At 40.0% G+C, this 23720-nt stretch overlaps 1 protein-coding gene across 14 annotated transcripts in view; it reads left to right on the top strand.

Moving 5' to 3' along the window:
• Window positions 1-23720, top strand: part of SYNE1 (spectrin repeat containing nuclear envelope protein 1) — a 496771-nt gene that overhangs the window by 428157 nt on the left and 44894 nt on the right. For 13 of the 14 annotated variants that reach the window (XM_027551881.1, XM_027551880.1, XM_027551874.1 and 10 more), the window contains one exon: window positions 17373-17535. In XM_027551881.1, the coding sequence (XP_027407682.1) occupies window positions 17373-17535 (163 nt within the window). Of the gene's footprint in view, window positions 1-9507; window positions 9747-17372; window positions 17536-23720 lie in introns of those variants that run through there. The other variant, XM_027551883.1, reaches the window with a different exon arrangement.

The following is a 23720-nucleotide window of genomic DNA, read 5'->3' as shown; positions in this document are numbered from 1 at the left end:
ATGCTTCTGATTCACAGTTGTTTTGGAGCCATCCCACAATACACTTTATAAAAAATCTGGATTATTTTCCCTAGCCATGAAGGTAGATGTGAAATAGTGCCTTTTGAATACTGTGCGCCCGTAAAGACTGCATATGGGCATGACAATTCCATATGTTGATTTTGAAAACATTTAGTTTAGGCTTTTTTCTATAAGGGAGTTCTCAAAAAGCGTCTAATTTATGAAGCAAATGAGGCTATAGTTTTAGTAATAATATAATAAAAAGGGAACAAGCGTTAACCAGGTTTTAAAATGTTAGACAGTAGGACTCTAATAGCTAACACTGAACCTTTAGCTTGTCCCAGTGACCATGCTACAGGCTTCATGTGCATCTTCTTGTGTGTTTACAGCATCCTTTGAGATGGGTATTATTGTTATACCCATTTTCCAGGTGTGGAATGCTGAGGCTCAGGCTTGCTCCTGGTCGTGCACATACTGAGTGGCAGAGTCTGCATTCTTTGACTCTGCAGCCCATGCCCTGCACAGTTCTGCCTGCCAAGTTTGTGACTTCTTTGTCCCTGTTCCAGAGAATGCAATTAAAAGGAAATTAGGTTGTTATTTATTTCTACAGGCTTTCCTGGTGCCTTAGTGATAAAGAACCCACCTGCCAATGTAGGAGACGTGAGTTCAATCCCTGGGTCAGGAAGATCCCTTGAAGAAGAAGTGGCAACCCACCCCAGTATTCTTGCCTGGGAAATCCCATGGACAGAGGAGCTTGACAGGCTACAGTCCACGGGGTCTCAAGAGTCAGACTGATTTAGTGGCTGAACAATGACAACAATTTATTTCTATAACCGAACTTTCTGGTTCTATTTGTAAAGGACTGATAGTGACCGTGAGAGATTTCGGGGATACAAAGACAGAGGCCCCTTTCTTCAAGTGGGCATATAGACATGCAAAGAAATCAAGTAAAATGACTCACTAAATGCCCTGATAAAAGTATATAAAGAGATGGAAACTTAACGGTTCAGCTTAAACTACTTGAAATATTTAGGCATATGTAGATTTTAGAACCTCAATACCATGTTTAGCCTCACTTCTCAGGCACTGATAACCAAACCTTGTTTCAGAGGGAAGATCTGAAGCCTTTGTGCTAAAAAATACCCTTCTTTGGGAAGCCACCTACTTGGTAAACATCCCTGGATTTTTTTTTGGTCGGATTATGACTCAAAGATTGATTTGCATTGCCATGTAATCCAGTTAAAGTAGTCAATATTCTTTTCCAATTTTTAGTGCTTCAATGCTGTGGAATATGGGGCTGCATGAAATCAAAAAAATTTTTAATATAATTTAATCACAAGCAATTAGTTTAGTGTATGCCCAGCTGTTAGCCAACATTGTATAAAATGAGCTAGGTGTTTACTCCTCAAAGTCATGCTTATTTATAACTTTTCTGTCTAGTTTTTGTTTGTTCATTTTTGTTTTTGGGGGTATTTTTGGCCACGTGATATGGCCTGTGGGATCTTAGTTCCCCTACCGGGAATTGAACGTTCACCCCTGCATTAGAAGGGAAGAGTCTTAACCACTGGAGTGCTTAGGAAGTCCTCTGTATAGTTTATTCAGTCAAGAATTTTTTAGATATTACTTAGTTTATTCTTCCAAAGACATATTAGTAAATTTGAATCAATTGAATACAGGCTTCCTAGGTGGCCCAGTAAAGTATCCGCCTGTGATGCAGGAGACTCAAGAGACGTGGGTTCAATCCCTGGGTTGGGAAGATCCCCTAGGGTAGGAAATGGCAACCCACTCCAGTATCCTTGCCTGGAGAACCTCATGGACAGAGGAGCCTGGTGGGCTGCAGTCCATGGGGTTGCTAAGAGTCGGGCATGACTGATACACAGATGTAATACATATTGTCCATTTCTAATTGTCTCGTTCCAACACGGACAGTATGACATACTGACTGTTGGTTTGTCCTGAGGTTTAATGCCACGCTGAATTCATAGTTCTTGGAGTATCTCCTAAATGGCTCTCAGCCATCACATTTGCTTTCTTTCCATTGTTTGGTTTACTGGCATTTCACTAGTGCACAGGCTAGATGCCCATCTCCCACACCCATCTTCAACTGTGACCTGCCAGTTGAAATACTAAGTTCCTATGATTCAGTCTCATTCTGTCCGCCTCCCTCTTCCAAAAAAATTTTTTAACATTGATTCATTAAAGCAGAACATAACTTGTCTTTTGATATTTTTATGTTGTTTTGGTGCTTTTTGGGGAATAGAGAAGTTGTTATTGAAGATGATCATATTTTCAGGTGAACAGCTTTCCAGCTAACAGGAAATGGGGGGAAGAAAAGAAAGAAAGAAGATTCATAGATAATAACCTGTTATGTACGAATAGAATCCATAACTTTGAGTCAGCTTCCTATTACTAATTGATTAGCTAGCTTAGACCACTCTAAGTGCACAGTAGATGTGTTTTGCATTGAATTTTTCGACTGTTACCAAGCATTGTCAGCTTTTTAAGATAACAAAAATTTTGCAGTTATTTTTAGGGCTCAATGGATAAGGTTCCAGTATGCTTTCTAGTCCTACTCAGTCCAATGTAACAGTGACTGGCTTACATGCTATTTAATGGCTATTTAAATGAGCTGAAATGGAATACAATTCATTTAGAATTTAATTTTAATTATGATCAGTTGCACAGGAACATTTCCAGTGCTCAGAAACCACACGAGGATAGTGGCTACCTTACTGGATACTGCAGACACAGAACATTTTCATCATCCTAGAAAGCTCTGTTGGTCAGTGCTAGCCTAGACAAAAGCATTTCTGAGCTTTCACCTTTAATTAAGAGTCAACATAATTAACAGTCATCAGTGTAACTGATAATTTCTGTAACACTGTCTTCAAGGAGTCTAGCTCTCATTTCTGAACCCTATGCAAAAACCCAAATGGCAGTTTTCCAGAGCCTGGACTGACAGAAAACATCCTGTAGCCTTAGTTGTTCAGAGCTTCTAATAAATAGAAAATGCTTTATTCAGTGTTTCCCATCTTGGTGTCTAGGAAGGTCAGATTCAAGTTGTTTACTCTGTTGTGATGACCTTTCTTTTTTTAGTTAACTGGACTCCCTAATAGAAAGATATTCTTCTTTCCCCACCAAACCTAAAATACTCATTACCAAAACAAAGCACACATTAGTTATGTGTTACTTTAATAATGAAATTGTTAGTCCCCCAACTCTTTGAGATCCTATGGACAGTTGCCCTCCAGGCTCCTCTGTCCATGGGATTTCTCAGGCAAGAATACTGGAGTGGCTTGCCATTTCCTATTTGAGGGGATCTTTCCAAGCTAGGGATCAAACCCAGGTCTCCTGCATTGCAGGCGGATTCTTTACCATCCGAGTTACCAGGGAATCCAGTAAAGTTATTATTTTAATAATAGCTTTATTGAGATATAATTCACATACCATACAACTTATCTGTCAAAAGTATTCAATTCAGTGATTTTTTTTCACAGAACTCTGCATTTTCCGTCATTGTTGTTGCTCAGTCACTAAGTTGTGTCCAACTCTTTGTGATCCCATGAACTGCAACACACCCGACAGTCCTTCACTATCTCCGAGTTTGTTCAAAATCACATCCGTTGAGTCCGTGATGCCATCCAACCATCTCATCCTCTGTTGCTCGCTTCTCCTTTTGCCGTCAATCTTTCCCAACATCAAGGTCTTTTCCAATGAATTGGCTCTTCGAATCAGGTAGCCAAAGGATTGAAGCTTCAACATCAGTCCTCCCAGTGAATATTCAGGGTTGATTTCATTTAGGATTGATTGGTTTGATTTCCTTGCTGTCGAAGGGACTCTCAAGAGTCTTCTCCAGCACCAAAGTTCCTAAGCATTAAATTCTTCAGCACTCAGCCTTCTTTACTGTCCAACTCTCACATATGTACATCACTACTGAAAAAAATCATAGCTCTGACTATATGGACCTTTGTTGGCAAAGTAATGTCTCTGCTTTTTAATAGGAAATCTAGGTTTGTCATAGCTTTCCTTCCAAGGAGAAAGTGTCTTTTAATTTCATGCCTGTAGTCACCACCAGCAGTGATTTTAGAGCCCAAGAAAATAAAATCTCTCAGTAGTTCCATCTTTTCCCTTTCTATTTGCCATGAAGTGATGAAACAAGGTGCCATTATCTTAGTTCTTTGAATGATGAGTTTTAAGCCATCTTTTTCACTTCCTCATTCACCCTCAACAAGAGTCTCTTGAGTTCCTTTTCACTTTCTGCCACTAGAGTGGTATCATCTGCATATCTGAGGTTGTTGATATTTCTCCTGGCAATCTTAATTCCATTTTGTGATTCATCCAGCCTAGCATTTCACATGATGTACTCTGCACATAAGTTAAATAAACAGGACAGCAATATACAGCCTTGTCGTACTCCTTTCCCAATTTTGAACCAGTCCATTGTTCCATGTCCAGTTTTAACTGTTGCTTTTTGACCTGCATACAGATTTCTCAGGAGACAGGTGAGGTGGTCTGGTATTCCCATCTCTTTAAGAATTTTCAACAGTTTGTTATGATCCACACCATTAAAGGCTTTAATGTAGTCGACGAAGCAGAAGTAAATGTTTTTCTAGAATTCCCCTGATTTCTCTATGATCCAGCAGATGTTGGCAATTTGACCTCTGTTTCCTCTGCCTTTTCTAAACCCAGCTTGTACATCTGGAAGTTCTCAGTTCACATAATGCTGAAGCCCAGCCTGAAGGATTTTGAGCATAAGCTTACTAGCATGTAAAATGAGCACAATTGTTCGGTAGTTAGAACATTCTTTGGCACTGCCATTCTTTGAGATTAGAATGCAGACTGACCTTTTCCAGTCCTGTGGCCACTCATTGCTGAGTTTTCCAAATTTTCTTACATGTCAAATGCAGCATTTTTACAGCATTCTATCTTAGAAGTTTAAGTAGCACAGCTGGAATTCCATCACCTCCACTAGCCTTGTTTGTAGTGATGCTTCCTAAGGCCCACTTGACTTCAGACTCCAGGATGTCTGGCTCTAGGTGAGTGACCACACCTTCATGGTTATCTGGGTCATTAAGATCATTTTTGTAAATTTATTCTGTGTATTCTTACCACCTCTTCTTAAGCTCTTTTGTTTTTGTTAGGTCCATACTGTTTCTGTCCTTTATTGTGCCCATCCGTGCATGAAATATTCCCTTGATACCTCCAATTTTCTAGAAGAGATCGCTAGTTTCCTTTTCTATTGTTTTCCTCTATTTCTTTGCACTGTTCATTTAAGAAGACCTTCTTATCTCTCCTTGCTGTTCTCTAGGACTCTGCATTCAGTTGGGTATATCTTTCCCTTTCTCCCTTACCTTTCGCTTCTCTTCTTTTTCAGCTATTTGTAAGGCCTCCACTTTGCTTTGCATTTCTTTTTCTTTGCAGTCATTTTGGTCACCTCCTTTACAATGTCACGAACCTCTGTCCATAGTTCTTCAGGCACTCTTTCTATCAGATCTCATCCCTTGAATCTATTTGTTGCCTCCACTGTATAATCATAAGGAATTTGATTTAGGTCATACCTGAATCACATAGTGGTTTTTCCTACTTTCTTCAATTTAAGCCTGAATTTTACAATAAGGAGCTGAGCCACAGTCAGCTCCGGGTCTTGTTCTTGCTGACTATATAGAATTTCTCCATCTTTAACTGCAAAGAATATAGTCAGTTTCATTTTGGTATTGACCATCTGGTGATGTCCATGTGTAGAGACGTCTCTTGTATTATTGGAAGAGGATGTTTGCTATGACCAATGTGTTCTCTTGACAAAACTCTTTGCCCTGCTTCATTTTGTACTCCAAGACCAAACTTGCCTGTTACTCCAGGTATCTTTGACTTCCTACTTTTGCATTCCAATCCCCTATGAAGAAAACGATGTTGTTTTTGGTGTCATTCTAGAAGGTCTTGTAGGTCTTCATAGAACCAGTCAACTTAAGCTTCTTCAGCATTTGTGTTTGGGGTACAGACTTGGATTACTTGTGGTACTGAATGATTTGCCTTGGAACCAAACTAAAATCGTTCTGTTGTTTTTGAGATTGCACCCAAGCACTGAATTTTGCACTCTTTTGTTGACTACGAGGGCCACATCATTTTTTCTAGGTGATTCCTGCCCATAGCAGAGAAGGCAATGGCACCCCACTCCAGTACTTTTGCCTGGAAAATTCCATGGACAGAGGAGCCTGGTAGGCTGCAGTCCATGGGGTCGCGACAAGTCGGACACGACTGAGCGACTTCACTTTCACTTTTCACTTTCCTGCATTGGAGAAGGAAATGGCAACCTACTCCAGTGTTCTTGCCTGGAGAATCCCAGGGATGGGGGAACCTGGTGCGCTGCCCGTCTATGGGGTCGCACAGAGCTGGACACGACTAAGCGACTTAGCAGCAGCAGCAGCTTGCCCATAGTAATAGATGTAATGGTCATCTGAATTAAATTCGCCTGTTCCCATCCATTTTAGTTTACTGATTCCTAAGATGTCGATGTTCACTCTTGCCATCTCCTGCTTGATCATGTCCACTTTATCATAATTCATGGATCTCAAAAACAGGAAAAACAAATACAATTTTTAAAAACTATGGTATGCCCCCTGTATACAAAAGTGTATGAAGTATTAATAGTTCCTATGCATATTGCTACATGGCAGAAGCTGGCAAACTCTCTCAGGACTGGATTACTAAATGACTAATATTCAAGGCTTTGTGTGTTGAACAGCCTCTGACAAAGCCCTCTGCCAATAAATCCCAAAAGCAGCCTTAGGCAGTGTGTAGAGAAACACAGTAGATTTCAGTAACATCTTATTACCAAAACAGGTAGCCAGGCATAGTTTCCAGACACCCCTCTGGGGATATAAAGATGAAAAAGAAAATGATTCCCCAAACATAAGAGTGATAAAGCAAGGATACAGGGCTTCTCACCTGAGAGCCTCCCCTCTTCTGTTTCATCTTCCTGCTCTCTCTCTCTCTGGACCGGCCAGCTCCTAATTCTTCTTCATGTTCTTCCTTTTCTCCAGATTAGATCAAGCCCTTCTTATCTAGGCTTTCTGTATACAGTCCGTAGCAGTTCCCTTGTTTATAATAAATATCCCATTTTGAAGATTATTGAAAGTTTCTTTCTTCTGTTGAAATGTCAGTGTATCAAACTTGATGACCACAGTAACCCCAGAACCTAATGTAGTTCTATGTAGTTCTTTGCATATAGTAGTCTCTCCAGTATTTTGCTGAGCTTCTCAGCCTGAGACACAGCATGTGAAAAGTACCCTACATACAGATAGTAATATAGCAGAGCCTGGGCTTGGGGCTTCACTTGCCTGAATTATAAAATGTTTCTGCTTCACCTGCACTGTGATATTTGATGAATTACTCATCCTCTCAGTACTTCAATTATATGGTGTAAAAGGCTATCAGGAGGATTAAATGAGGTGGTACCTGTAAACCACTTAGCACAGTGAAGCGCTCAGTCAATAAATGTCATCTCTCATCCTAGAGGGAGTTTAGAGGCTCATGGAGAATAAGGAGGGCTTTGCAAAGTTGAAGCAGCTGTCCCCACTAGGGATTTCAGTCCAGTGGGAGCTCTGCCCAAACTAGAAGAAGAAGAAAAAGAAAAAGTAATTCTTGGAATTTGTGGCTGGTATTACCTCATGGTGATCCATTCAGAAAAGTCAAGCCAGAATCAGAAATGCTTTGATGCAGCAAGCTCAGAAATGACACCATCCTAGTTGGTGGCTCAGAGGTTAAAGCGTCTGCCTACAATGTGGGAGACCCGGGTTCGATTCCTGGGTCGGGAAGATCCCCTGGAGAAGGAGATGGCAATGCACTCCAGTACTCTTGCCTGGAAAATCCCATGGACGGAGGAGCCTGGTAGGCTACAGTCCATGGGGTCGCAAAGAGTTGGACACGACTGAGCGACTTCACTTTCACTTAGCTTTAGTTCACCTTGCTCTGGCTGTGTGACCTAGGGCTTACTGTATAACCTCTCTGAGTCCCGGATTCCTCATTTTCAAAGTGTTCATTAAAAATAACTGCCACTTCTCCAGTGAGACAACACAGGGGAAAGGATCAGGTATACTATCATATACTATATGTGCCAATCTTATTCTTTTAGATCACTCCATAGTTTTATATAATGTGATTTATCTAATATTTTCCCTACGACGAAAATTTATATTATTGTCATTTTTTGCTACTACAATAACTGTGTCTGTAAAGCCTTGCCTTATATTTAGTTCATTGGAATAAATATATTGTGCTAAGAATAGTGAACATGGAAAAAAAAATAACCCATGGAAAAATGCAAATATAGTAAAAGGGAATTAATCAGTTTTTTAAATGTTGCTAGTAATCAAGAAAAAGCAAATTTACCTTCTATTATTGAATTACAACCAATATTTTCCATCTTGATGAAAATAATATATCAGTGAAGTGATTTTTTTATAAAGAATAAAAATATTATATCTTTAATAGCATTTTAAAAATAATTTTATTTTTAACGAAGTTTTCTGGATTTTTTTTTTAACGTAAAAATTCAGGTTTGTTTCTTTTATAGAGAAAATATATTACTATTTTTAAAGCAATCAACTCATATAACCAGAACCAAGTGCTTTGTTTTATATTAGTTAAAATTCATCATATTGGCCTTAAAAAAAAGCTTAGCAAATGTTTATTGCCCATTTATTTATTCATAAGTCATTTGTGCGTATGTACTTTAAAATCCTCAAAGGATTTAAAGCAGGCAGCATTGGTCACATTTCTTTTTTTAATTATCAGTAATGAATCACTTGGGAGCTTATTTTCTTTAAAAGCTTAAATTATGAAGTTTATATAGAATCAGTGCAGAAAATTTAGAAATTCTTGCAATTCCAAACCCCCCCCAAGTTAACTGAAATTCCACAAAGCATATGAACATATTTTTTTAATTACCTTAAAATGAACATGTTATTTTTGTCACTTTATATCATTATTTTTAAAAGGACAAAGTTTGAGGTAAGTGGAGAATAGTATTTCTTCATTCCTTTTCCTGCTCAAATTGTCTATTCAAAGGTGAAGACCATTCACTTTTCAGCAGAATTTCTTGCCCATCCCATCTTCCCAAACAACCCCTTAAACTCCTACTTACATCACTTAGCTGGCAAGCAAACTGAAGAAAAATAGAAGTTGCTCCTTTTTGCTACTACAGTTTGCTGTACTTGTGGCGGTTTTGCTTGTTTGTGTTTGGGTCATTTGTCTTTTCAAATATCTTTTCCAACTTAACAGACTGCCTGCTAGAAAAGGGGGAAGGTCCTTCCAGAATGGCGATGTGTCTGCAGCCAGTCTTATTTCTGCTCCCTTCTTTCTTTAGACCTGGAGCCTCCCCCTCCTTCCAGATTACCCTGAGCCTTTCCCCTTCTTACCCTCGTGGCCTACATTCCAGGAGATCAAGCCTGGCACATGTTAATGAATGTAGGTTTTATTTAGAAGCATGACCACTTGTCACTCACTGCTCAGTGTCATATTATCAGGCAGAGACTTACCAACATTTGTCTGGAGGGAGCATTTTCATACTTCCATACACAGACCAGGGAACCTTTCATCCCCGCGCAAGATTCAGCCTTTTGCTCTGCAAAGCTAACTTTTGCAAGTGGATACTTCATGGTGGTGGCGGAAGATTCTTGTGGCCCAAGGATGGCAGACGATGGCTGTGCGGATGCAGACCTCCCGGACTGTAACTGCAATGTCGCAAGGCAGGCACCTCCTTGAGTTTCTTCCCCTGGGCATAGCTTACTTGTTACGTGGGGGCGACAGGATGGATGCTGGCGTTTTAATCCATAATTGTTTTTGCCAGTGTGAAGTGGGGCTGACTGGTGTTAGGAGGTTGTTGGCCATGGACTCCCTAAGAGTTATTTGTTGGTTTTTCTTGTCCCTCTACTGGCCCGTGAAGCTAGATGGAAAGGTTAATGGGCTTTGTCATGGCTCGGCATCCAGTTGTCTCTGGATTAGAATCGTCACATGAGGGGTATGGTTACAGTAGAGAGTCTGAGACACAGGAACGGGATTCAGAAAAAAGGTCCAGTGGAAAGATCCTGTCAGTCCGTCATCTGTTATTTAAAGGACAGCTGCTGCTAAAACTAAAATTCAGTCATGGCCAGTTCACAGCTTTGTAACCGAAAGTGTTCCCTTTATGAAATAAAATAATCTCTCATGCTTCAGCAGCCTGGAGGGTTGTGTGTGTGAGAGAAAGTCTTTTGTCTTTAGGTATGTCAGTAGGTTTTGGTCACTGACTAGTATAAAGGTTTTCAAACATATGTGCAAATGGGGAAATGCGTGTCTAAAATGGTAATTTAGTGCATAATGTAGATATTTACCTAATGATTTTATTCAGTTAGAATAACATTACATCAGGAATTTTCACTTTATTTTTCAACATTTTTTTGGTACCATAACATCCCCCATATAAACCCCTATTGATGAATAGAATTTATTAATGGTACTTTTGGTTCTGATATATTGAGCACATGAATTTTTTGTTGGTTTTGGTGTATGTATTTACTAAATTTGTCTGAAGGAAAGTAGTGAGGTATATAAGAAATGTGTATGTATATATGCATATGTGTGTGTAGTCATGTGGCAATATTAAGAAGCCGTACAACTGGAATTGGTATTAGAACCCTTCTCAAGAAAGATCAAATACTCAGGAAGCACAGGAGACTCTGAAAGAGGAACCAGGTGCAGGGACTTAGAGATAGACCAGGTTTGCTAAACTTACCCAGACAAATGACATCTGTAAACACTTATTTTGAATTATAATCCTGGATGCTACCAAAAAGAATGTTGCTCAAACTTCTTACAGTGATAGATAAATAAAACTATTGTTGATACTTTAGTCAAAGTTGCCTTTAAAGAAATAATGGGGAAAAAAAAGTGGGACATTTCTCTGAAAAAAGAATGATCCCTGTCCCACCAATATCAACTTTAATAGCTCGAAGGTGATATATGGGGACTTTATCCCCCACCTCCTCTCAGCTCACATCAGCACCCCTTCCCCCCTCAACACTTGCACACACAATGTATTTTGCTCTTTGTGGTAAAGTGCACTTTTTTAAAAATGGGAAGGGAGACCCACTTAAGCGTTCACCCTCCCTGACTATACTAAGATTTACACATTCATTTGAAAGAGGAACTTGTCCTTAATGGACTATATGAACAAGCATTTCCATGTCACGATGCCCTTCACATACTGCACCAACTGCTCTGACTACTGGAACTCCTTCAATACTATACAGGATTACTGATCTGTAAATTATTTGGCTACTGTAGGTAATATCCGGTGGAACAGTGTTTATTCATAGCCTTTGTGTCTTGGATCATTTTTGTAAGTGAATTTTGAACCAAGAAAATCAATTAATTTTTGTCCTTAACAAATATATCATTAGCAAATGATCTAGAAGAAAATTTAAGTATACATTTAATGTCAAATAAAATATGTTAACAAAATAAAAATATTTTAGTTAGAATACCAATTATTAATGTTTGCTTGTTTGCTTAGTCACTCATTCATGTCCAATTCTTTGTGACTGGTTAGACAGTAGCCCACCAGACTCCTCTGTCCATGGGAATTTTCAGGCAAGAATACTAGAATGGGTTGCCATTTCCTTCTCCAGGGGATCTTCCTGACTCAAAGATTGAACCTGTATCTCCTGTGTCTTCCTGCATTTCAGGCAGATTCTTTACCCTCTGAGCCATCAGGGAAAGTAGATATTTAAATAGAACCCAGCTTTGTGCAAGGTACTGAGCTTAGTATGGCAGCCAAAAATGGAAAGAGAACACTCAGAGTGGAAATTCACCATTCTAGCTTTCCAGAGAATTTCCCATGGGAAGGAAGAACATGGGCATAAATAACAACAGAGAGTTTGAACAAGAGTAAGAAGGAAGCAGGCCCTGAGTGAGGTACTCTCGAAGCCTTTCAGTTCAGTTCAGTCACTCAGTCGTGTCCGACTCTTTGCCACCCCATGAATCGCAGCACGCCAGGCCTCCCTGTCCATCACCAACTCGAAGCCTTTAGCTCCACACAAAAGCCTGATGCTGTTGTAAGTTTATTGTAAAGCCCCATCCCAAAGCATGGTCAGCATTCACATCCTACCAGATCTGAAGACAGGAAGCTGGTCCAGTGGGAGAGGTTCCTGGGAGGACGTTCTTCACTGGGGTAAAACCAGGACAGACATCTCAGATCAATGAGCCACTCTTCAGTCCTATTCCAGTGGCTTTATTGGTTGTAGACTGTCCTTTCCATATGGGACACTGAGGCAGGATGGCCAAGGTCATGTTAAACCCCAAGCCTGTGCCATGATCATTGTTGGTAGGATATGCACCCTGAACTTTATACCCAGTAGCTTCTCTAACTGACCTTCAGGTGAATTTTGTCTGACGTACGAGAGAAATGTGAGTGGGTTGTGTGTAAAAGTCCTTGGAATTATTGTTCAAGGCTAATGTTTTCAAATGCTCTCAAGACAGGTACAAATTATACTTAGAAGGCTAATTAGAGAAAGTCTTATCTTGAATGGAATTATAAGTCATGAGAAATATATTGTAATGCAAGTTTTCTGTTCCCTATCAATTGAATATATTGCAGAATATGAATATAATTTTTAAATACACATTTTTTTAAACAATGTAAGGTAACATGCCTTTACACACTGAAAATGTTATTCACACATAAGGGGTTTTATTATAATTAATGAAATATAGATACTGTCAAGAACTGAGCATAGTGAAAATCCTTTTAAGCATTCTAAAGGAAAAGTGAAGGTGTCATGACTAGATTTTCATTTGCAAGAGAAACATTGATTTACAGAAAATGTTAACAGAAGTGATGATATCTATTCTAAGCAATTAAAAGTGAATAAAAATTCTCAACATAGTTTGGTTATGAGAGTTTCTTCAGAAAGGTGGCTCCTGACTAGAGAAGCCTATCAGATTTATCTGGAGAGTCATGGAAGCGAGGAGGTGGGGAGAGAGTTAGCTTTGGCCTGTGTGGCAGGAAAACACCCTAAGTGACCAATGCTAGCTTGAGAATCTCTTCTTTACCATCTGGGAGTAATACGATAGAGAGATTTGGTCATTCTGAGTGAGGGTTATCCATCTTTGAGAACATTCTGTTGCAGATACCTACCTGAAACATATCACATCCCTAGAGTTGTTGTTGTTGCTGTTCCTTTGTTCTGCTCGGCATGCGGCATCTTAGCTTCCCAACCAGAGATCGAACTTGTGACCCCTACAGTAGAATCAAGAGAATCTTAACCACTGTACTGCCAGAGAAATCCCTATCACATCTCTAGAGTTTTAAAAGACATACCGCTCTTGACATTTTTTCCAAGCAGATACTTCTTTGGTTGAGCCAGATTGACACCTTGGAAATGGAAGTATTTTGCTTATGGGCCATTTGTTTCTATTATAAGCAGTGTCAGTAAGGTGACCACATTTCCTGAACAAAAAAGTCTACAATATATTTTTTAAAAAGCTTATGGTCTAAAAGCAAAATTGAATTTCAAATAAGGGCTGCATCAGAAATCATTGATCATGTGCTCCCCTTCCCCATCCCCTTTCTTTTCAGAGCATTCTGTGTACATACATGCAGCCGTGTCAGCCCATCAACAGGGGCTCAATAATGGTTTTTTGCTGCTATTACTTGATATTAACAGAGTTAAAAAGTACTATCTGTGTTCCTCCCAAACTCCTGCTCACTCTGCCCTCACTGGGAAATTCCTTTCAAAACTCATTTATCTGTCCATGCCCTTTTCCCCTTAGCCCTGCTCCTATGCATCCTTGCTCCATCATCTATATTCATGTATCATTTTCTGCCTTTTTCTTCTGTCTTTGGCTCTTATCTCATGAGTTCCTTTTTCTCTGCCTAAAAACATTCTAAAGTGATTCCAGGCCTTCAACTGCATTAAACAGAACAAAAAATCAAATTTTTTCTTTTAGCCAGAGAATTCTACCTGTTTTGTACCATATTTACTCAACTCCCCTGCCTGCTTTCTTAAAATGATTAACAGTCCTCTTTTATCATAAGGTATTTCTGAAGCCAGATGCCGCCCGTGTTCTGGTTCCACGGTGCTTGCTAAACTACTCATCTGGGGCCAGCAGACCTCTTCTAAAGGCTCTTTTTAGGCCTCATCATGCTGTCCTGCTCTGCCTTTGACTAAGCAGACCTGTGGTTCCACAATTTAGCAACACCTCAGGCTTGCTTCTTAAAAATGGAAATTCCCTGGCCATATCTCCTAAGGTTCTGGCTCCATAGGACAGTGTTGGGGTCTAGGGAGCTGCACTTTCATGAGGGAAACCAGGTGAACTCTAATGAAGAGGGCCTTTAGATCATATCCTGACCAACAGTTTCTTTTTTTAATTTTTTTTTTTTAATTTTAAGATAACTCTTAGTGACTCTAAAGTAATTTTGTAGCTAGTTTGTGTAACATAAAATTTGGAAACATGCAGACATATCCATTAAGCTGTACACTAATAAATATTTATCATCTTTTAAGATCACTTTACGTGGCACGCTGGGTTTCTAAACACCTGATAACCATGGCATGATACTGCTTTTTGTTTTTTAATTCTTCTTTTTTAATTAGTAAATTTACAATATTATGTTAGTTTCAAGTGTAAAGTGATTCACTTACATGTATATATGACACTACTTAAAAATTATTTCTAATTGAATGTACTTGATATACAACATTGTAATTCTAAGGTGTACAACGTGTTACTTTGATACATTGATAATTTATAATGTGGCCGTTGTATTTGTCATATTTATCACAGTATGAAATTATAGTATGCTCTTGTTATTTATATTCATTTTACTATGCATTCAATCCATGTGGCTTATTACTGCTTGTGACAACTTTGTACCCTTAAGTACCATCAGTCTTATTCCCCAGTCCACAAGTTCTTTCTTGAAACTTTTCCTGCCTTTAGTTTTTTGCTACACTTACCTGCTTCACCTCCTTCCTTTCTAATTATTTTTTCTTTACCTATGATTCCTCCTCCTTTAACCTTTTAAAGTTCATTCTTCTTAGTCCATCCCCTTTCAGAATGAAACACATCCTTTCATTGAGCTTCAACTCTATGCCACAGTATGTAAATCAGTGCAATACATTCTGTTGTCTTTTCTGAACCTAAGAATTATTATTTCCAGACTCATCATATCCTAAACTTTGTGCCCCATTAATCCCTAGAGCTTGCTCCTCATCATGTATCCTCTGAGACACCAGCATCCATCTAATCATTCAATTGGAAGAGACATCATTTCTAGCTCCTTCTGTCTCACATCATGAGGATTTGTGAATTTAGCAATCCAGTCCTTGCCTCTAACCCCCGCTGTTTGAAAGTAGGCTTTTGACGTAAACCACTTTAATTACTTTATTTACTTCCTAAACGGACTCTTCCGACAGCCTTGCCTCAAACTTCTGCACTCAAAATCAGAACTGATCTTAACAGTCCACAAATAGATCTTGGAAAAAGTTCTTATTAATCTTTAAAACTACAAATTCATTATCATGTCACTATGGGAGTCTTATAATCTTACTCTCATCCACCCATCAGTCTTGAATCTTAGCACATCTCATCTCTTTTCCTCTTCTTTCCCCCGTTCTTTCACCCCTAATCTCCTGGGTGCTGTGACACTCTTCGCCTTCAGAATCTCAAACTTTTCTTCTTTATGTTTCGGAAGCCAGAAGCATTCTGCTTGGCTTGTATCTGCCTCTCAAGATGCAGCTCACATATCATTTCTTCATTTTCTCTTTTTCATCAAAGTCTAAGCTCCTCAATGGCAAGGATGAAACTTTAATTGTCAGTGTTTATCTAGCACTATACATGTTTGTAGGAGGAATAAAGAAATGAACAAGTGGTGAATGAATGAATAATTACTGAACATGGCAAGACAGAATTGATCACTCCTTATGTATTAGCCAGAAACCTGGTTCGTTTCTTTTGTTTAATTCTTACCATATTGTTATATTGCATTGCTTCCATGCCAGATTTCTGATCAGATTGTACATTACATTAAGAAAATAATCAAATCATTTATTTTGTCTTTCTGGCACCTTACTTCTAAAGTGTTCACATGTTATTGTTAGAGAAATGGCAATCTTAAAGAAATGAGTTTTTACTCCTTCCTGGAAAGAATGGGAAAACAGCATTTTGTTATGGTTGTTTTTTAGGCATGCCATGTAGTGAATACTGGGCTTCTTGTGGCAAAGCCATAAAGAATCAGGTTCAGTCCTTGGGTTGGGAATATCCCCTGGAGTAGGAAGTGGCAACCCACTCCAGTATTCTTGCCTGGAAAATTCCATGGACAGAGGAGCCTGCTGGGCTACAGTCCAAAGGGTCAAAAAGAGTCGGACACAATTGAGCACGTGTGCCATCACTGCCATGGTGAGTAGTGGACCGAATTAGGCTCTGCAGGTAGAAGACTGGATAACAGTAGATCTGGCACCTGCCTTCTGCCATTTGACAATCCAGCAGGCCCTTAGTTACCTTTGACATGATCTGGCATCATGAAAACTCAAATTGCATGCTATGCTAAGTCACTTCAGTCGTGTCTGACTCTGTGTGACCCCAGAGATGGCAGCACACCAGGCTCCCCCGTCCCTGGGATTCTCCAGGCAAGAACACTGGAGTGGGTTGCCATTTCCTTCTCCAATGCATGAAAGTAAAAAGAGAAAGTGAAGTCGCTCAGTCGTGTCCGACTCCTAGCGACCCCATGGACTGCAGCCCACCAGGCTCCTCCATCCATGGGATTTTCCAGGCAAGTGTACTGGAGTGGGGTGCCATTGCCTTCTTAAGTGTGTTTTCTTCTTTGAACTAAGTTTCTGCTACAGTGTTGCTGAAACACATCCCAGAGGAGCTGAAGTGATCGGAACCATGGAGATGTGATCTGTTTAGTGACAAATCATTGGAAATGTTAACTTTTTCTCCCAGTTATTCTTGGTAGAAGTATACATTATATTATTGTGAAAGTATGTAGTATAGATTATATTATTGATGAAGTCACATGAGGTTTCTGTAACTGTTGTATCATTATAGTTGTGTTGAGGATAACCATGGCTAATATTCTTTTTAATGTTTCCCATGTACTGGCACCATCGTTATTCACCTAATTTGAATCTCATAAATACTGTGACTTCTTCTCTATTTTATAAACAAGCAAACAGAGACACAGAAGGGCTATGCCACCGCCCACAATCACACAGACAGTAGGTGGCTGAACCAGGCTGGACTCTGGGTTTAGACCCAGCTCTGGCTTCTGTTCCTGAGGGAAGCATGAGTGAGGCCTCTCCCTGAAGTTGACATCTCTCCTTTTCTGCCCACAGGGTAAAGAAACTGAAGGAGACTCTGGTTGCAGTACAACAGCTGGATAAGAACATGAGCAGTCTGAGGACGTGGTTAGCCCACATCGAGTCAGAGCTGGCCAAACCCATCGTCTACGATTCCTGTGACTCAGAAGAAATACAGAAAAAGCTTAACGAGCAGCAGGTAAAGTGTAAAACAATAGAAGGAAAGAATCAATAGGTTCTTGAAAATTGGTCCTTCTGGGCAGAATAGAGACATGAGTGTGAGATGGTGAATTGGGATGGGAAATCTGGAAGAAGCTGGGCAGGATTGGTGAGAAAGGGGAGGCACTGGCTAGACAGGTGTTTGGGGCAAATACATTCCATCTCCTCACAGAATTGACTCTTTTTTAAAAAAAAAATATGTATTTACTTGTGCTGGGTCTTAGTTGCAGCATGTGGAACCTTTAGTTGTAACATGTGGGATCTAGTTCCCTGACCAGGGATCGAAGCCAGGCCCCCCTGCACACAGAGTTTTAGCCACTAGAAAACCCGGGAAGTCCTCACAAAGTTGACTCTTAAGTAGATCTACCGTCATAGGGTTAATGTCAGCGGTCCTCCAAGAAGCCATCCTAAGGTGGAAGCTTGGGTTGAGCTGCAGTGATATATCCAGAACAGTGCTAACAGCTTTGTTTATTTATTTGTGAGTCATTAACCCGCAGCCATAGTCTTAGGAGCCCTTTTCTATGTTCTGCACACAGTGTTTTTGAGAGAGATCACAGTGCATGCTTATCGAGTTTCTAGAGTCTAAATAATTTAATTTTGCAAGGAGGATTGCATGACCTACAGACCACAGACTATAATGTCATCTTCACGTGTGCAGCAAACACAGCACCATACCCAACCCAACAAAGCAAAAGAGGGTAACCCTGAAAAATACATGCAGAACGGATTTTCACTTCCCACTGTCCTTGCTGATTCTTATACAGCATAGTAGACTCCAGCTGTCAGTAATCAACGCCATACATCCCCCATAAGATGTATTGCTATTTCATGCTTTTAAATTATCTTTGAAAATTCTACCGATCTCAGTTATTTCCATTACATTAAGCCATTTTATTCAAGTTCCTTAATTTTACAAAATGTATAAATATACCTATTTCTTCAGTCCTATGAAATGTTTTATGTACTTTATAAACTATTTAAACCAAAGAGAATAGATATTAAAATACAGTTTTTAGGAGTTGGGGTTACTTTGATATTTAAATTAGCATTTCTTTTGTAAGAAATTGTTAGCAGGATATTTTTCACTTGTAAGATTAAAATCCTCTGAAGGACTCTAATGAGTAACCCTGGGGGTTGTGGTTTGCCTCAAGTTTTTCCCACATTTTCCTGGAGAACATGGTAATGATATAGACAAGTGATAAGAGTTGAAATGCTAATGGCCAGTATTGTGATTTAGCAAATGTGAGAAAACCAAAACAGTATCTAGTTAAAAATGGTAAATTGATGATATGCATTTACAGTTCTACCTGTTACTAAAACCCCAATAAAGTGATAGCAAAGGGGATAAAAGGTCAAAACCCTAAACAGCAAAAAAAAAAAAACAGAAGATAATAGAGCTGACAGACATCCAAGAGAATTTGGAAGATGGATAGTAGATAAAATAGCGATGGTGCTAGCAGAATGGAGGAGGAAGACAGCTGCTTCCTGCTGCAGACGGAGTTCCCAGAAGTCTCGCTCGGGAAGTGGAACTATCAAGTCTGCAGGGCTTTAAAGGGAAGATTGCTCGAAGGTCAGAAAAAGGAGTGGTTCAGTGAGCAGATCCCGCCTAAGCCCAGCTAGTCAGGCAAACCAGAGGGACCTTTAATTTGATAATACAGGATGCCATCAGTGCTTGAACCACTCTATTAAAAATAGAGGGAATAAGTGGAAGACTGTACCAAATGGTCTGACTCCCACCACACTGCATCCGGTTAAGCCTGCAGCCAGGATTCGTGCAAGAGTTTCAAAATCCAATTCAGTTATGCTGTAAAAGCCCTCTCCCTCTCCCAAATAAAGTGGAAAGGAAGAAATGATCAAAGGAGTAAAGCAGGAAAAAAATTCCCAAAATGAAAACTAAACACTTCTAGAGCACAAACCCTACAAGCGCCCTGGAAAATTAACACAAAGCAAAGCTATTACAAAACTTCAGAAGATGGATAAAGAGATTTTAAGGTTTCCAAGATGAAAAAGTTTGATTTCTCCAAAACCATGATGGCAGCTAGTATACAATGGCAGAATGCCTTCTACAAGTTAGAAGATAGTTTATGATTTAGAATATTATATCTGCCACTTAATATATAAAATAGTTAGCCTTCTCTGCACACATTCACAAGAATCTAATGAAGGATATGCTACGTATAGTGAAATGAGAGGAAAAATAATATTCAGGAGAGAAAGAAGGAAATCCCCAGGGTGATGGTAAAGGAAAGTCCCAGATGACAGTGGTTCTGTCTTCTAGCAAGAACCTGTCCAGACAGGAGTAGGGAGTCTGTGCACCCTAAAAGGGACGTCTCCAAGGAAGAAAACAGCTGAACTAGGGGACCTGATGGACTTAACCATACTGGAAGGAGTTTTTTTTTTTTTTTTTTAATTATTTTGTATTGGGATATAGCTGATTAACAATGTGATAGTTTCAGATGAACAGCAAAGGGACTCAGCGGTACTTATACATGTATTCACTCTCCCCCAAACTCCTCTCCCATCCAAGCTGCCACATAATATTGAGCAGAGTTTCCTGTGCTATCAGTAGGTCCTTGTTGGTTACCCATTGTAAATATAGTAGTATGTACATGTCCATCCCAAACTCCCTACCTCCATCTTCCCATCCTTCCCCCTGGCAACGAGGAATTCTTGGAAGGAGCTTTATTAGCACCATAAGAGAAAGAATGCAATGTAAATTAGCAATACAAATTCTAAAGAGAAAAAGAGAGCAAGGGAGAGAGAGAGAGAGAGAGAAATGAAGAACTATTGATTTTAGAAAACAAAAAGTTGTGTAAGAAAAGAAATATAACCACAACGTATTTTGTAGCTCAAGTGTGAAAAATATTAAAGAACTGTAATCTTGCAAAGAAATGATTATTGCTTTAGCTATAAGAGGTGCTAAACCAATAATTGGAGCCTGGTGAGTCATGTAGAAGTTTATTCCTTCCCCACTGTAGACTCACTGATAATGTCTAACATTTAAAAATCAAGAAATACTAATATAAACATGTTACTTAGAAAAACAGAAATAAAAACCAGAAAACTGAGCTACAAGAGATGGAAATGGTTATTTCTGGTGAAGAATCTGATATGAAAAGGGCATTACTTAATTAAAGGATCAGTAGATTTTTAATATATTAATAAATGTTCATATAGACTTCTAAAGTTTAAAGGCAAAAAGATAAACAACTGTACACTAACAGTTAAAAGTAAAGACTTTCTGGATTCAGATATTGGCCTTACCACTTTTTTGTGTGACTTGGAGCAAAGCAATGAACTCTTTTAACCCTCAACTTCCTTACAGATAGGATGCTAAGAATCAGAGTACATGACTCACAGTGTTATTACCGGTTAGCAAGAAAAGCACTTGGCACAATGTCCAGCACAAAGTGGGTGCTTAGCAGATTTTACTTTAATCATATCATATTTACTAGTTTCCTTTATGGAAAATATTTGACCATAGATTTTGTTAAAAAAAAATGTATATATAGCATATTGGATCCATGCTTTAAAAAAACAGAAAAAGTACTCTGTCTCCAAAGGGGAAAAATTCTGACAAATATTTAAATGAACAGATTTTCTTCCATTTTCCTATGTGGAGTTTCTCTATGTCTGTCTTGCCAATGTACTTAATTCTTACTGCCAATGTACTTACAAATTTAATTGGGCAGAAGTATATAAGGCTTGAGGTGGCTTCAGAGGATGTTTTGTCAGATTTCTCTGTGTTATAAATGAAAAATAATGAATCCGGAGACACTGTGGGGCAATTGGAGACCGTTACCAATGGAAGTTAAAGCTGAGACTAAAATTGTGATCTGTGTTTGGTTTCTTATATAATTATAAAATCCCTCAAGCTTTATTTTTTAATGTTGATTTGAACAAAAACTTTTGAGCAGAAGCACATGGAGACTTTTCTCCAATAGTTACTGTGGGAACCTGGCCAAGCACCTGGAAGTAAATCTCACCAAACTATGGAGGGCCCCCATGACTGGGTCGATCAGAGGTGTCAACGCTGGGCTCCCAGCCATGTGTCAGAGTCTGGGTTTCACACACCAGTGCAGGATTCCACTCTTGAATCTCTGCTCTGAGATAGACTCAAAAGCATATAGAGGAGTGATGTTATCAAGATGGTGGCCTAAGCCATTTCTGACTCAAGTCCCCATCACAAGAAGACCAACAAGCAACCATCCATAGACAGAGCACCCCTGTGAGAATCCCAGAGCCCAGGCTGAGGCTGTGGCACCCCCTGGACCATAGAGACTGGGAAGGCCCACATTAGAAGATGACAGGAGTGGCTGCACTCTGCCCCCATCACCCTCCCCAGGCTGGCACAGCTCTGTACCAAGGGGACCGCCCAGGCCTGTGGTTTTTCCAGTGGAAAAAGAGAATGTCCCAGGTGGACGTCCAGCTTCCGCAGGACTGTGTGATGCTTCCCAGGAGGCCCAGTGGGGTCTCACTTCACAGGGAAGAAATCTGTAGGGCCCATCTTTAGGGAATCTGATAAGATGGAGAAGGCATGGGGGCTTACAGCACCCACACTCAGGTCTCGGTGGAACTGCATTCCTGCTTGCAGCTGCACCCAAAGAGAGATCCTAGCCAGAGCCTCTGCTCATCAGCAGAGCCCAGCCAGTGGCCCTGTCTAGCCTGCAGACCCACTTGGCAGCTTTACCTGATTTGGGTCCCCAGACAACTGGCCTTGATCTTTCTTGGCCTAGGCAGGGAGGCAGATGCCCAGCCCCACCCAACAGCTGAACACTGTCTCCACCCGACCCCACCAGGAAGCCTGGCCAGAGAACCCAGGCAGCCATGGAGCCCATCCAACAGCCCTGCTTGGGCAGGAAGCCAAGCCAGTAGCCCTACCAACTGTTGGGCATAGCCTCTGGCCTTGCATAGCCAGGGAGCCTGAACAGTGACCCTGGACAGCCTCAGCCCAACCTACAATCCCTACTCAGTGGTGGAGTCCAACTGAGGGACTTGTCTGATTGCTCAACACAGCCTGAAACCTAGGCTATGGCCCCACCCAACAAGGCTTTCTTATCAAGAAAGCCTAGACAACAACCCAGCTTGACCATGAAACACAGTCTCTAGACCCACTCACTGTGGGATTCAGCTGGAGGGCTCTCTTAATCAGAGAGTCTGGCCAGTAATCTTGCCCAAAAGGGGAGCACAGCCAGGGGCCTACCTGATGGCAAAGCCTTGTTTATGGGCCTGCCCAATTCCAAGGCCGCAGCTTTGCATCATCACAGAGCACAGCCTGAAGCCTCACCTGAACAGAGTCCCGCCAGCATCACCCTCCAGTCTGGGAGCACAGGCTGAGACCCCATCAAGAGCAATTGCAGAGACCAGCCTATAGCCCTGCCCAGTCATGAGTTCAACCAGTAACACTGCCCTGCCAGTAAACGTAGCTTGTGACCTCATACAATCAGAGCTGATTGTAGGGCCCAACCAGTAGCACACCCTGCCCCACCCCAACCTCAGAGCATGGAACATTTTCCAGGATAGATTATATGTTAGACCACAAAACAAGTCTCAATAAATTCAAGAAAGTGTAAATTACATCAAGTGTCTTTCCAACCACAATATGAGATTAGACATCCATGACTGGTTCAGGTTGATGTATGGCAAAAACCACCACAATATTGTAAAGTAATTTCGCCTCCAATTAAAATTAATTAATTAAAAAATTAATCACAGGAAGAAAGCTAGAAAATTGACAAATACATGGAAATTAAACAACACACTCTTAACCAGTGGATCAAAGAAAAAATCAAAAGAGAAATTAAAAACATCTGGAGATAAAAAAGGAAACATAACACACCAAAACTTAAGGGATATAGCAAAAGCAGTTCTAGGAGAAAAGTTTATAGAGATAAACACCTCTATTAAGAAATAAAGATCTCAAATAAACAACCTAACTCAACTCAAGGAACTAGAAAAATAAATACAAGCTAAGCCCAAAGTTGACAGAAAAGAGGAAATAATAAAGAGTAGATCAGAAATAATGAAATAAAGAATAAAAAAACAATACAAAAGATTAACAAAACTGAGTTGGTTCTCTGGCACTATAAACAAAATTGACAACAAATTTTAGCTAGAATATTTGCTGGATCATTGAAAAAGCAAGAGAGTTTCAGAAAAACATCT

This window comes from Bos indicus x Bos taurus, chromosome 9 (assembly GCF_003369695.1).
Source record: "Bos indicus x Bos taurus breed Angus x Brahman F1 hybrid chromosome 9, Bos_hybrid_MaternalHap_v2.0, whole genome shotgun sequence".
In the NCBI taxonomy this organism is placed as follows: Eukaryota; Metazoa; Chordata; class Mammalia; order Artiodactyla; family Bovidae; genus Bos; species Bos indicus x Bos taurus.
The sequence above is the reverse complement of the archived record's forward strand: the minus strand, read 5'-3'. Positions and strand labels throughout refer to the sequence as shown.